The sequence below is a fragment of the Hyperolius riggenbachi genome, chromosome 2 (genome assembly GCF_040937935.1).
Source record: "Hyperolius riggenbachi isolate aHypRig1 chromosome 2, aHypRig1.pri, whole genome shotgun sequence".
In the NCBI taxonomy this organism is placed as follows: domain Eukaryota; kingdom Metazoa; phylum Chordata; class Amphibia; order Anura; family Hyperoliidae; genus Hyperolius; species Hyperolius riggenbachi.
The window spans coordinates 136,801,253-136,817,003 of record NC_090647.1 but is presented as its reverse complement, the minus strand read 5'-3'; the positions used below and the strand labels follow the sequence as shown (position 1 = coordinate 136,817,003).

Here is a 15,751-nt window from a genome sequence, read left to right as displayed (position 1 = left end):
AGACGGCGTAAACATAACATTTCTAACATTGGCCGCTGTGCTGCGGCCACTTCGCACATTGGCCGGCCAGAACCCGAAGTGGCTGACCAGAACGCGAAGTAGCCACACTTCGGGTTCTGGCCATAACCTATATATACCCTGGAAGCAGTTTTGAGCCAAAACTACTGGCAGAAGTACCCCATCTAGTACAATTTTAGGCTAGACTCTTTGCCTGAAATGGTTAATAAGACTTAGTTTCATTTACCTCCCCTGAAACCTAATCACCTAAATTAGCCAACAGGAATTGAACCCTTTGAGCTTTTGCTGTGAGGACTTTATTCTGAAAAGTGAGTCTGTGTGACTTGCACACTGATTGAACGCAGCAGAATTCTAAGTGTTTCTTGACATCACCATCACATGCGCAGCTATAAGAATTCACATGCATAAAGCAACATTTTTATTTATTTTTTTCTTGCTGCTGACCGTCCATCTTTTTTCCCCGCGCGCAAATTTGGTGGCAGTCTATTGATTACTATAAGCTGCATTTCCCCTCTGAATTCACTTGTGGGGAAACACTGAATCGAACCTAGTGAAAATGAGCCCATATGTTGAATGGAATTATTGCCAGGTATTGGCACTGTAAGCATGTGCACAGAGGTGCTGACTGACGCATCACTTGCTCTGGCAGACATTTCCTGCTGTCTCCTATGGAGGTCCAGAGAACGCCTGTCAGCCAGACTTTTAGCAACTCCAGTCTTGCCATGTTTGCCGTATGAATATTTTTGTGTTTTAACAAAAATTACAAATATTCTTTCAGCTCCCAATCCATGTGCAGCCAATGATGGGAAAGGACCCTGTAGTCATTTGTGCCTCATTAACTACAACCAGACATTTGCCTGTGCCTGCCCACATCTCATGAAGCTCTCTCCAGACAAGAAAACATGCCTTGGTAAGTATGTTTATTTATCTTTTTAAAGTGAAGCTCAAGCCCTGCCCCTTAAACTTACCGGTACCTAGGATTAAAATATTTTGCTTTACTCTAATAGATCATCAGGGGGTATATTGTGATGAAACCCCTCTAACAGTGTGATGTCAGGACCATGGTCCTGACAGTTAACTGTGTAACCTTGTTGCATTGTGGGAAATAACAGCTATTTCCACCTGCCAAGCATACAGTATCTCTTTGCAGAATGTGCCTTTACTGAGAATTCTAGGCACAGAGATCACCTGCCAGTACTAAAGATGTGGCCACGTGTTATAAATGTCAGAATGTAAATCAGGGAGAGGAAAGATGTTACAATGGGCAAACACTGATTAAATCATTTATAAATTAATATTGTAAAAAAAAAAAAAAAAAAAAAAAGGCAATTTTAATAATTACATTATTTTCACTACGGTTCCTCTTGTAGTCACCCTCCAATCACAACAATTTTTTTTCTAGGGGTTGGGAATATTTTCTAGCTTTTTATTTAGTCAGGTCACATGATGCTTCAGACATGTTCTTCCTGCAGGGTTAACTCTGGGCTTTTTTAAATAGACCTGAATTTACATTTCAATGAAAGCAGTGTGTACCAGGTGGTAACTGAAGCTGCAGCTCTCTACCACCTTCTAATTAAGCCCCCTACTACAGATGTATTCTGCTTCTTTTACCTGGATGATTATAGAAATACAGATTGTTAAACATTTTGCTTTAGTGGTTCTTCAGTGCCTTAACATATCAAAAGACTAAGAGCCACGCTTAACCACTTAACATCTCAGTCGTTTTCAGCTTATGCATCCGAGCAATGTTCACCTCCCATTCATTAGCATATAACTTTATCACTACTTATCACAATGAACTGATCTAAATCTTGTTTTTTCCGCCACCAATTAGGCTTTCTTTGGGGGGTACATTTTGCTAAGAGCCACTTTACTGTAAATGCATTTTAACAGGAAGAATAAGAAAAAAAAAAGAAAAAAATTCATTATTTGTCAGTTTTCGGCCATTATAGTTTTAAAATAATACATGCCTCCATAATTAAAACCCACGTATTGTTATTGCCCATTTGTCTCGGTTATTTCACCATTTAAATTATGTCCCTATCACAATGTATCGCGACAATATTTTATTTGGAAATAAAAGAGCATTTTTTCCGTTTTGCATACATCACTATTTACAAGCTTATAAAAAAAAAAAATAGAGAGAAATATTTCATCTTTACATAGATATTTAAAAAGTTTAGACCCTTAGGTAAATATTTGTGTTTTTTTTTTTTATAGTAATGTTTTTTTTTTTTTTTATTAAACATTTTATGTGGGCATTTTTGGGAGGGTGGGATATAAAAGTGTTTTATTTGGGGAAATATTGGTGTATTGTAATGTTTATTTACATTTACTTGTAGTTTTACTTTCTGGCCACAAGATGGCAATCTCGAGTTTGTTTACATGACGTCACTCTAAGCGTACAATGTACGCTTAGAGGGACACAGCTTCAGAGAGAGCGAAGCTTCCGAGAGAAGCTGACGCTTTTTCAGCGGGGGAGAGGAATCAGTGATCGTGCTCCATACCCCGATACATTGATTCCGTGGCTACCAAATCCGCGGCCGGGAGTACGCGTGCACGCGCGCGATCGGCCGCGGGAGCGCGCCTGTCCTCCTTGACGTTTTTATACGTCAAGGAGGACAAAGTGGTTAAAGAGACACTGAAGCGGAAAAAAACATATGATATAGTGAATTGGTTGTGTACTATGAATAATTACTAGAAGATTAGCAGCAAAGAAAATATTCTCATACTTTTATTTTCAGGTATATAGTGTTTTTTCTAACATTGCATCATTCTATAATATGTGCAGATTACACAACACTCAGCATTCAAAATGAGTCTTTCAGAGCAGTCTGTGAAGTAATGACCTCTCCTCTAGCAGAGAAAAAGTAAACAGTTCACTTACAGTTGAGATAATAAAAGTCAGATAACAGCCCTCTCCAGACTTAAGGCCCATACACACACGTCGGATTTTTGCGAACGACACGTCATTTGAACATTCCGTCGTTCGCACGTCAAATCCGGCATGTGTACAGACTATCGTTCGGTTGATAAGACTGGTTTTCAGCGATCCGCCGGGCGACGGAACGTTCAAACGACGGGTCGTTCGCAAAAATCCGACGTGTGTATGGGCCTTTAGTCGGAGAGTTAAGCAGGCCATACACTGGCTCGATTCACGGCCGTTTCGACAGCAGATCCGATCCTGGGATCGAATCTGCTGCCAATCGCTTGCGCTAAACGCACCCGCCGATCCGATTCCCTCCCGAAATCGGATCGGTCCGTCGATCGCGCCGTGCGGCAAATTACCCTCGATCGCCCGGCGGTAGGAGCGCGTCGCTTGCGGCGTACGATTCGGGCCCGATCCGAGCATGTATACATTACCTGAAGCTGGCTCCGGGGTCCTCTTCTCCTCGCTGCACCGCATTTCCGCATGTCCCAGTGTACGCTTATACTTCCTGTGTCACTCCGGTGACCAGGAAGTTGAAATAGAGGGCGCTCTATTTGAACTTCCTGGTCGCGGAGTAACACAGGAAGCGCCGGGATGGAGCAAGAACAGCGGTGCGGTGCAGTGCGGAGAAGACGCCCGGGAGCCAGCCTCAGGTAATGTATACGGGGGGGGGGGGGGACAGGCGGCAGGAGCAGCTGAACAGATTGTGATCGGTTTCAGGCTGAAATCGATTCACAATCTGTTTGCAGTAAAGGCAGCCATACGATCCCTATCTGATCAGATTCGATCAGATAGGGATCTGTCAGCTGGTCGATCTAATGGCACATCGACCAGTGTATGGCCACCTTTAATGGCTTGTTTGCATAGAGATAACAACTGGAGTTTCTTAACTCTTCCTGTACTGGAAACAATTAGACTGATGTATCTGATCTTAATGCTTTATTTCTTAGGTGTACTACACATACAAATCATAATATCATCATTTTTTTTTTCGCTTCAGTGTCTCTTTAAAGACTGTATCTTTTATTCAGGCTGACATCTAAATATATTGGCGATTTCTGATTGTTGCTATTATTATTATTATTATTATTATTAGCTTTTTGTTTATCCTGTGGTATAATATTTGTACAGATCAGTAGTACGTTTGAAAAGAAGTAAACCTATCAGTTAGAACTAGAAAGTTGATTTTACAAACGGAAGTCAGAGAATCCTCCAACACCAAGAATAGATAAAAAAAAAGTTAAATTGCTTAAAGTGAACTCGAGGTGAGAGTGATATGGAGGCTGCCATATTTATTTCAGTTTAAACAATACCAGTTGCCTCGCAGCCCTGCTAATCTATTTGGCTGCAGTAGTGTCTGAATGACAATAGAAACAAGCATGCTAATCGTGTCAGTTCTGACAATATTGTCAGAAACACCTGATCTGCTGCATGCTTGTTCATGGTCTGTGGCTGAAAGTAATTAGAGACAGAGGATCAGCAGGACAGCCAGGCCACTGGTATTGCTTAAAGAGACTCTGTAACAAAATTTTGAGCCTTATTTCTTCTGTCCTATAAGTCCCTATTACTGTTCTAATGTGGTCTGTCTTACTGCAGCCTTTCCTACTTGCACTGTCTCTGTAATAAATCTTATCTCCTTTCCTCTGTTGTGTCTGTTGGGCTGAGGCTGGAATGTGTGGAATGTGCAGCACTGCTTGTCATTGGCAGAAGCTTTACACACCCCCTCCAAGCTCTGCATGAGTCACACAGTAAGCTAGTTCTCAGCCTATGATACTCTGGTTAGAAGCCAGTCTTTTGTTTGTAAACACTGCCTAAAACTGTTAATTACAAGCCAGGATTGCAGCAGGGAGTGGCAGAAACAGCACAGAGGGGCACAAGAGAACATAAGGAATAGAATGGTATGCTTTTTATTGTAAGCATTTTAGAGTAGATTCTCTTTAAAAGGAAATAAATATGGAAGCCTCCATATTACTTTCACCTCGGTTCACTTTAAATATGAGAGCAGTTAATACATTATACACACATAGGAAAACCAAGGAAGTTTGTAAGTATTTGGACTAGCTGTGTGAATACTCTAAAGTTAGCCACCTTTGACCTCATCAGAGATGTTCTCAGAATTCTATTATGCCTTTCCCTGAAATATGTAAAAAGTGTTTGTTTTTCTTTTGTACATTGCTTAATGTGATGTCTGAGCACATAACAGAATGTGCTGTAATTTTTTCTGTGATCTCTGTTGTTTTCTTAATAGTAATGGAGGATAAGAGGTAATTGGACTTCTTATTATCTGATGCCGGTTTTGCCAGCACCACTTGGGGTTTTTGTGGGTGGGGCAGAAACAGTTAGGGCCAGGGTCAACTAGAGTATACACACTAGATCAGCGATGGCTAACCAGTTGTGACAAAACTACACATCCCATCATGCCTCTGCCTCCCCGAGTTGTGCTTAGAGCTGTCAGACCATTGCAATGCCTCATGGGACTTGTAGTTCCTCCACAGCTGGAGTGCCAAGGTTAGCCTTCACTTCTCTAGATACTCAGCAGGGGTGGCCCAGATCACATGTGTACAAAGCTTATGTGTAATATCTGCTGTCTGGAATGCTTGTCTTATCTGGATCTCTACATGTGGGGATGTTCCATCTATTCTTGTCTTTTGTAACCTACTCAAATTACATGTAAACAGAATTTGCAAAGTAAATTCAGTAAGAGCTTAGCAGTTAAATTTACTTGCATCTGTGCAACCACCTGGTGGCCATTGGCGGTACTGTCAGTTTTCTGCTTGGGGGCAGTATTCTTTAAAATATAGGGAGTGAAGAATTTCAACCATCTATCCCGATGTGTGGAAGCTCCTTCTTGTTATATTTGTTATCTGAATCCACCTGAGGAATTTAATGATTAATACCAGAAATGTGCTCACAAAATATTTTTTGCCATTTCTGCAGAGTCTAGGAAGTTCCTGTTGTACGCTCGTCAGATGGAAATCCGAGGGGTAGACATTGACAACCCCTATTACAACTACATTATCTCTTTTACTGTCCCGGATATTGACAATGTCACCGTGGTGGATTATGATGCATTAGAACAGCGTATCTATTGGTCAGATGTCCGCACACAGACCATCAAAAGGGCTTTCATCAATGGCACAGGGGTGGAGACCGTGGTGTCTGCTGGTAAGAACTTCTTGTTCCACTAACGTATTATGTGACTGTTCAATATTTTTTGTATAAATGTGCACAAACACATTTACTGTATATACTTTAATGTGACAGTCTATAATATAATGCTTTTGCAGCTGGTGTTTATATTGGCAATTTTTTTCAATATATGACTTAAACTTGTAGATCTACCCAATGCTCAGGGATTGGCTGTTGACTGGGTGTCCAGAAATCTCTACTGGACAAGCTATGATGCCAATAAGAAGCAGATCAATGTGGCTCGTTTGGATGGATCCTTCAAGAATGCAGTTATCCAGGGACTGGATAGACCTCACTGCCTTGTGGTTAATCCACTTGAAGGGTATGTTTTTAATCCTGTTTGTTGGTCTTAGTAACCTTATGAATAGTGGGTAAAAAACTTGAATTTTCTATTACTATAATGTATTCCTGCTTCTAGATTTCCTTTACTAGTACTTCTAGTTTGCTGCCTGAATGTCCCATTTTGAGGATCTTTCCAGCCTTATCTGTCTCTGTCTTCATCTTTATTGTTTAAACCTACAAACCTTTGGGGAATCCCGAATACCCAAAGAGACAGAACAGACACCATATTCTGATGTTCCTTACAATGGGATCTTTAAGCCGGCTTAAATGATGCACTGTGGCATTGCTTGGAGGTATTGCAAGTTTTTTTTTTTTTTTTTACTTTCGAGTATTTTTTGTGTGTGTATATTTGTATATTGAGTTGCCTGCCAGTAGTAGGTTTTAATTGTTGGATCATCATTAGGGAGAATCGTGTTTTGGCAAAATATAGCACCTTTACAGCTGTCATACACTGTCCTTCAGTGAATAGACATGAGGGATCACTACGATGATAAACAATTGCTTATCGGGGTAGCAGAGATTGAGAGTTTGTACACCGCTTTAGGGAATGTATTGCCCCAGACACGTTTTCTTTTCACATATTCATTATTTGTCTTAGTTGTTATTTTAGTTGTTGAGAAGTTCCTTTATATGAAGTTGTTATGGCATCTGAATGGGGGTATATGAAATGTCAGACCAGCATAGATCGATTCCTGTTCTTTTTCTTTAGACCATTCTTGAGATCAAGCTTTTTACCTTAGCAATGCCTGTCTGATCCACACAGATTTGTCACAGAACTGTATCCACAAGTAGTTCCACAAGTGCAGTCCATTCCTGCCGCAGAAGGCAAGGTCAGCATGGGCTAGCCCCTACCAGGTCGCCCCACCTGGACAACGTAATGCCAAACTCCACTTGGGAAAAAAAATTCTGAATGCTGAAGGCTATTGCAGTAACAAACTGTATTGACTACAGATGACACACTATTTATTACTTTCCCTTCAGACCTTCCTCATGTTACGGTCCCATCAAACCTTCCTCAGGTGTACCTGGTAACAAACTGTATTGGTGACAGATAGCACACTACATGTTATGGTCCCTTCAGACCTTCCCGAGGTATACCCAGTAAAAAACTTTATTAATGACACATGGCATACTACATGTTGTGGTCCCCTCAGACCTTTCTCAGGTGTACCTTGTAAAAAATTGTATTGACCACAGATAGCATACTACATGTTACAGTCCCTTCAGACCTTCCTCGAAGATCTGAAAAGACCATAACATGTCGTGTGCTATCTGTCGTTAATACAGTTCGTTGTTGCAACAGCCTTAAGTGTGCAGCCTCATTTTTCCTAATTAGTCACAGAGCTGTCTAGGACAGTTTTCATACTTCGTGGCCTGGACACTGCTAGGACATTTTATTTTTTCTTCTCTCATAAAAAAGTGAGCTACAGCTCTAATGATGTTCATGAAGACAGAGCCTTTCCCAGTAGTATTAATTTTACATGTGCACATGGTTGTATCTGCAGAGTTTCATCAGTGATGGTAAGTGGCGACAATTTCCTGTTCCAATCTGGCGGCTTCTCTGTCCCTGGCTGGCCTGCATGTGGGGGTGGACTCTAGCAGCTTCCAGTAACATCGACATAAGCAAAGCCATCTGTGTGGGAGAGTTGGGTTCATTACGGGAAATTAATGTGAGGATGTGGTGGATCAGACATGGCGATAATGTCACGTAGACCTCAGTTCAAATCCAAGAATTCGCTGGCTGCCCTCAAGAAGCTTGTCTTCGGTAGAAGTTCAGCCTAACCCACCTTAGTTCACTGAAATGCATACAGAAAACACTGAAGCCATATTTTGGAATTGTTTTAAAGTGTTGGCATTTACGCATGAGTGCATGACCTGAAATGTTACCTCTGGTGCACATAGCGGATATAATATTTCAGATTTTTTTTTTGCCAAAGATCTTATTTTAACAAAACAGATTTTGAACTGAAACTCGAGGGCAATTTTAACAGCCAAATCTATTTGTTAATGTACTATCGAGTTAAATGAAGGAGAACACACAAGTGGCCAAGTAAACATCAGTCTGATGACTGTCAATGCTGTGTTGGCTCTGTGTATTTAGTTATAGATGATAAACCATAAGCACTATGTATTTTGCTTTGGAAATCTCAAAGCTTTTTTCCTTGCTGTACATCATATTAAAATGAAAAGATCTGAGTCATCGGCAGAATACCAGATGGAAAAATAGCCGTATTTATGAAGATCTTCAGGGTGAATTTGAGATATGCCTGGTCTAAGCAACCACAATGTTTCTGGGTCATGACAAGCAGCTACATTTGACTTGACTTGAATGAAAAGACCTCTTTTATTTTTGTGTAAAACCTCTTAAACCCTTTAGCAGCCAATTTATTTAGGGACTTGCAAGTGCTTTAGGCCAATTTATTTCAGCACATTTTTTTTATTTCTTTTTTGTTATATTTTCTTGCTACTAATTAATACTGATGTAATGTGTATGTTTGGCCACTTGCCACTAGGGGGCAGTGTGAGGCAATAACTTCTGCTTTGTTTCTACATCCTCTGCTAGCAGAAAGACATCAAAGCATTCCAAGAATTTACAGCACAAGTTCTGCCAATTGAGGTCAAAAGCTGTGCACTTATCTTAAATTAGATAATTCATTTGAAGCTGCTAATGGGTTAAGTACTTCAGTACTTCTAATGGGTCTCATATACCGATCTTCCCAGTCACATGTGTGGCAGCTTCTACCGGCACCGCTGTGGGGGAATTTCACAGAAAATCACTCCTGTTCCCAAACCTGCTAGGACCAGCTTTGGTGTATTCTGCTGATCGCTAGAGGAGCAGTAATGCTGCTAAGTATCAGATCAACTGCTTCCTTCTTTCTATTTGAGGACAAGAGGAGAAATGTGTGTGTGAATACCAAGCAGTATTTCATTTCTAACCCAATTATCCCACTCCTTGCAGAGAACCTGATGTCAGCGAAAAACAGAAGCTGCCATCTTCATTCCTATATAAACAATGCCAGTTGCCTGGCTGACATGCTGAGTTTTTATTTTTATTGGTCTTTGAGTCTTACATCTACAACAGGCATGCAGCCAGTGGAGTGGGACCAGATCTGATCTGCATGCTCATGGTAGCCTAGTGACTTAAAGTAATAGAGGCGGAGCATCAGCACAGATATCGGGCAACAGGCATTGATTGTTTAGAGAATGAAAATGGCAGCCTCTGCATTCCTCCCACTTCAGGTTCCCTTTGACCTGGGAGTGGGCATGGACATCTCTTATGTAGCAGTTAATCGTAATGTGCTGCATTTTGCACTTTATTAATCACTGTTTGAGGTTTGGGTTTTTTTTTTTTTTTTTTAATATTACAAACACAGTACATCCGTAAGCAAGTTTTTGTACACAGCGGAGAAAAGCAGCGTTACTTGAAGAGGCTCTGAGGTCTCTAAAAAATCCGTTTTTTATTACAAAATCGCCTTTAAAGAGAGTCTGAAGCAAGAATAAATCTCGCTTCAGACCTCATAGATAGCAGGGGCACGTGTGCCCCTGCTAAACCGCCGCAATCCCGCGGCTTAACGGGGGTCCCTTCACCCCCAAATCCCCTCGTTTCAGCGGGGGATCGCTTCCTGGTTGGGGCAGGGCTAACCGCCGCAGCCCTGCCCCACGTGCGTCTGTCAGCGCGTATCTCCGCCTCTCCCCCGCTCCTCTTAGTCTTCCTTCACTGAGAGGGGCGGGGGAGAGGCAGCGATGCGCTGCTGATAGACGCGACTGGAGGCAGGGCTGCAGCCGTTAGCCCTGCCTCCAGGAGCGACCAAGTCTGCGACCAAGTGTTGCAGTGGGGGTTTTGGGGGTGAAGGGACCCCCGTTTAGCGGCGCTACAGCGCCGGTTTAGCAGGGGCACATGTGCTCCTGCTAACTATGCGCTCCGAAGCGAGATTTATTCTCGCTTCAGAGTCTCTTTAACATAATAGTCCTACCTAAACTGCCGCATCCCCGCCGCTCTACGCTAACTAAATCCCCCCAAACTCCCCGGGGGCACTCCAGGCAGCGCTGCCTCTCCCCCGCCCCTCTCAGTCTTCCTTCGCTGAGAGGGGCGGGGGAGAGGCGGAGATCCGCTGCTGACAGACGCGTGTGAGGCAGGGCTGCAGCTCATAGCCCTGCCTCACACGGAAGCTAATGCTGGCAGCAAAATCCATGACCAAGAAATTTTGCAGGGGAGAGGGAGGGCGACTTAGGGTGGATTTAGATAGTGTACAGCGGTGGGGATGCGGCGGTTTAGTTAGGGATAATATGTTAAAGAGGATTTTGTTATAAAAAATTGATTTTTTTAAGAGACTTCAGTGTCTCTGTAAAGGAACTCTATCAAACCATGTGTTCTAAAATGACAATGTACAAATAATATTTAAGTAGCTGTGTAATAATTTTCCTACTTTTCATGTTAAATATCAGAGGCAAAAGCTGTAATTCATTGTGTGTACATTTTAGCTATGTTTGGAATGTCTCATTTGCAGAGGTATGAATCTGTAAGAATATCTGCAACCTGACATGCTAAGAACAGTGTAATATTTCAGCAGATTACAGGCCTTTGTTTTTATATATCGGGTTTCTCACACACAATTACAGATGTTTATGTTGCACATACAATGCATTTCCTCTGCTCTATTTGAGAGAAAGCTCTGCCCATCTCTGACTGAACTCTCTGCACACACAGAGTTAAGGATGCACTGTGAAGGAACCCCCCCCCCCCTTCCTCATGGCTGAGTCTGCCTTCAGAATTTCAGCATACTGCCATCAGAAAAGTGTGAACGGGATTAAATAACAATAAACAGAGAGATAAGGATTCAGATGTATACACCAACACTTAGCAGCACTTCCCAAACATCTCCTATTTCAATTGAAAAAAAAAACATGTCAATCGATAATGTGCCTTTAAGACAAACTGCATTGAAATGATTAGCTGCATGAGTGTGCAGAGCCTACTTATAGACAACATATACACCCTGCATTCAAATCAGATGCACAAAATTACCATTGCAGGATGTTGGTTTCCATAATAGCTTGCAAGCAAATTATCAAGTACTTGACCTTCCCACCACACGTATGCATAACGTGGGTGCGACACCGTGTCGCACCCAGGGTATGCATATGCATGTTTTCTAATTTGGTTAGAGGTAGGGCACCTCCCGCAGAGGATGACCTCATCTTGGTAGGAGGGTCAAGTACTTAATAATTTGCATGCAAGCTATCATGGGGCTCTGCACACTCATGCAGCTAGTCATTTGGATGCAGTTTTTACTAAGTAGTGCTGCCTTTCTCCACTGTGTACAAAAACTGTAAGTTTATTTCTATGGTCAGCTGCTCCAATTTAATAGTTCGCAACTAGTGCATATGCAGAGCTTCTGGGTTTGGGTTCAAGGTTTGTTTGTTTTCTTCAACAGTCAAGTCAGCACCATCGGATAGTAATTAAGCTCTTTTATTGGTACAAAAAACAGCACAACAAGCATTACAGCGACAGCAGCGCTGTTTCGGTCCTCAGACCTTTCTCAAGCTGTATCAAGCGATGTTACATCGCTTGATACAGCTTGAGAAAGGTCTGAGGACCGAAACAGCGCTGCTGTCGCTGTAATGCTTGTTATGCTGTTTTTTTACCAATAAAAGAGCTTAATTACTATCCGATGGTGCTGACTTGACTGTTGAAGAAGACGTTGGAAGTTTCTGAGTGTGCACAGGCACTGCAAGTTCCAGCACATCACCTTTTTCCCTCCGTGGGTGCTTGCTACACACTGATCTACCAAGGTTTGTTTGTTGTCTCTGGAGGGGCTCAGCACATTTCTGTTTGTACCCAATCAGAGGTGGACTGGTGATGCGCTGATCTACCCTTTTTTTGCATCCGTAAAGAAGTAATTACAAGATTCTGTATAACAGTGTGTGGGCTTAAGCTGCAGACATTTTGACCTGAACATCTTGACATGAAAATTACCAGTTTTGAAATGTCTTTAACCAGTGGCAGTGCTCCGACATTTTGTGAATTTCGGTTTTCCTGGTTCATGACGGACTTGATTGAAAAAAATCAATTTTCGACCCTCTGCGTTATTGAGGTACAGAATATTCTGTGCTACATCTCTAGAGGATATTAACCTGATTACTCTCCAAGCAGTGATTATCTCGCTTGAATATTTAGCCTGTGGATAAGTTCGTTTTAGGTAATTGCCTCAGGGTGAAGCATGTCTTGTTCTGGGCACACACTATGTTAGTCAGACATTTAATATTCAGTATGCTTCTTCCAGGAAGATGTACTGGACAGATGGTGACAACATCAGCATGGCAAATATGGATGGAACTGAGCGACAAGTCCTCTTCGTTGGTCAGAAGGGACCAGTTGGTAAGCAAGCTTCACAATGTGTAACTCCCTTGTCCATACACAGTTATGCACCTCAATCTGTGCAATCAGGGCAACCGAGGTGACATGTGATATGAAGATATAGTCCTGTGTATGCACAGTGCCAAGCACACAAATAACTAGGCTGTGTTCCTTTTATTTCTTTCTCTGCCTGAAAGAGTTAAAAATCAGGTATCCAATGGACAGTTTGTGTCCGGGTTGGGACCGGGTTGGACTCAGTCAGACTATAGCATAACCTCACTGATAAGTAATTACAGCCACAAAATCCTGTCAGTGAATGGCTGAGATAAAAAGGGTCAATATTTCATAGATTTGAGATCTGGCATACCTCAATGAAGGTGTCAGATCAGAGACAATGAAGCAGTAAAAACTTAGAAACTAGATTTAAATATAAAATAAAACTGTGGGGTATCTTAAAAAAAGGTAATTTTTAGCAACAGGAGGATAGATACAATTGTTTTTCACATCCGTTTATTTTCACCTCGGATGTCCTTTAAAGCAGTATCTGCTGCTGTACTTACTGATATAGATTTATATTTAATTCACTGTTTGACATTAATTGGGGACACCAAGAGCCTGATATAATGTAGTATGTACTGGCTGTAAGGGATGAAGTAGGTAGAGTAAATATGTTGTACTCACAAGGCAGGGTTACCTCAACAAGGCAACCACTGTAATAGCAGGTGGGGAGATTAGACCTGACCCCAGAGGACAGAGGCACCTGGCTCTGCTACAGACCTACTTCGCATTTACTCCAGTCTATTGCCTGAAAAAGCGGGGTCACACCTGTGAAACGCATTGCATTGTCCCCTGGAGTATGTAAATAATAAAAGGTAAGTCCACCACTACCTTCTCAAGTTTTAAACTTTTTAGTTACTTTTATTCTTTTAGCGCATCTGTATCCATACCATACTGTTTGACATAGTTCTTTAAAAAAAAAAAAAAAGATCCTTTTATCCTAAGGTTTTTTTTAAAGGGGGTACATTTTTTTAACATCTGCTTTATTGAGCTGAGGATTGCCAGGTTTGTCACAACATGTTTACTCACTTTGGCTATAGCCCCCATCTCAAAGCAATATGTCTTAAAGGACATCTGAGGTGAAAATAAACTGATTAGATATACAGTTGTATCTTTCCTCCTTCTCCTAAAAATGACTTTTTTTTAGATATCCTACAGTTTTATTTTATAGTTAAATCAAGTTTTTAAGTTCTTACTGTTTCATTGGCTCAATTACACATTCATTAAAGTATGTCAGAGTCAGGGGCGTAGCAATAGGGGGTGCAGAGGTTGCGACCGCATCGGGGCCCATGGGCCAGAGGGGCCCTAAAGGGCCCTTCCTCATCCACAGTATTAGCTCTCTATTGGTCCTGTGCTCATAATAATCACTTCTATAGATACTTTGAATAGTGGTAATCATTAAACTGTTCCCCATCCCCTTCTTGCACCTCTGACACTGTAGTTGCCATTGGCAGGTTTTGGTGCGCTGTATCAATTGTTATACATAAAGTGCTTGGGGGGCCCCATTGTAAAACTTGCATCGTGGCCCACAGCTCCTTAGCTACGCCACTGGTCAGAGCTAAAATCTGTGAACTATTGATTGTTTTATCTCTTTCCTGCTCTCAGAAGCTATTTACTGCCAGAAAAGTGTTTTATGGTTGTAAATCCTTATCGGTGAGGGTAACGCTATAGTCCGACCCAGACAAAAACTGTCACTTGCATACCTTATTTTTAACTCTTTCAGGTAGAGGAAGAAACAAAGGAACACAGCATCATCTGTCACAATCTCATCATGTCACATGTCACCTCAGTTGTACTTTAAGATAGGGGCACGTATTCATGAACTAAGCTGGCAGACAATAATGAACATTATTACATTGTAAGGGTTAAGAATCCAGGGTTTTAAACTGCCATTTTTCTGCAGTCAGACTGTAGCATGACGTTCACCGATCAATAATTAGAGGTCTCCCTCGCATCTTGAAAAAGCGGGGTTATACCCGCGAAACTAGTTGGTCCGTTTGAGGGGACCTTCTGCCTCTCTCTGCCTCCGCTGTGCCTGCCTCCATCTTCATCTTGCTGGGCTAAGTATTGCACTTTTTCTTCACTACAGGCTGCTCCCTTGCTTTATTCACTGGTCCTGCCTATCTCTTATGCTCATTTATATCACAGTCATGTTGGGAATGAATACTGATCACTGTTTATATAATCAAGAGTGTTGTTGTTTTTTCAAGGTTTTTCCTAGGTTTATTGCTTTTGTCTTTCACATATGACAGGTAATAGCTGTCTCTTATCACAACAGTACTGAACCCGGGTTCTATCCGAGCAGGGCTCATTTACAGAGCCCTCTGAGGATTTACGAGACAATTTCTGAATTCACACAGGAGGCTACTATTATTATTCTGTGTGTACATACATATATACTTTTGCACATTGCATTTTGCACAGTGTTATTATGGCAGAGAGAGATTTTGGGGTTTGTGCCCCATCTTTTAATTGTTTTTAATTCATGAATATTATGTGAAGTGCACTATATTATCATTTTGACACAATAAAGATATGTATATTTTTTGATACTACATAAATTTGTCCTGAGTGGTGCTGTATACAGGGTTTCTTTTTTCTCTCTATCCTTTGCATATTGTATCAACCCTAGCACACTGCAGGCTAATACAGGAGCAGCGGATGCATCTTGTCTTGTTGATCAATAATTAGAGGTCATAAAATTATGTAGATGAGAAAAACCCATCTAAATACAGGGGATGTATAACTAGTTTAATTTTTTTCTGTATGGGAGATGGACATTAAAATAACTACATAAAACCCCTCATGTACCTGAGATGTTTATTTTTTAACTTTTATGGGGAAGGTTTAGAATATGC

The 15,751-nt window shown here is 41.5% G+C and overlaps 1 protein-coding gene across 1 annotated transcript in view; it reads left to right on the top strand.

Annotated features, from left to right (window-relative positions):
• The window catches only part of LRP1 (LDL receptor related protein 1), a 463,435-nt gene that overhangs the window by 309,083 nt on the left and 138,601 nt on the right, over positions 1–15,751 (top strand). Inside the window, exons 28-31 of the mRNA XM_068267473.1 lie at positions 797–928; positions 5,885–6,112; positions 6,284–6,458; positions 12,763–12,857. Coding sequence (XP_068123574.1) covers positions 797–928; positions 5,885–6,112; positions 6,284–6,458; positions 12,763–12,857 — 630 coding nt within the window. The remainder of the gene's footprint in view (positions 1–796; positions 929–5,884; positions 6,113–6,283; positions 6,459–12,762; positions 12,858–15,751) is intronic.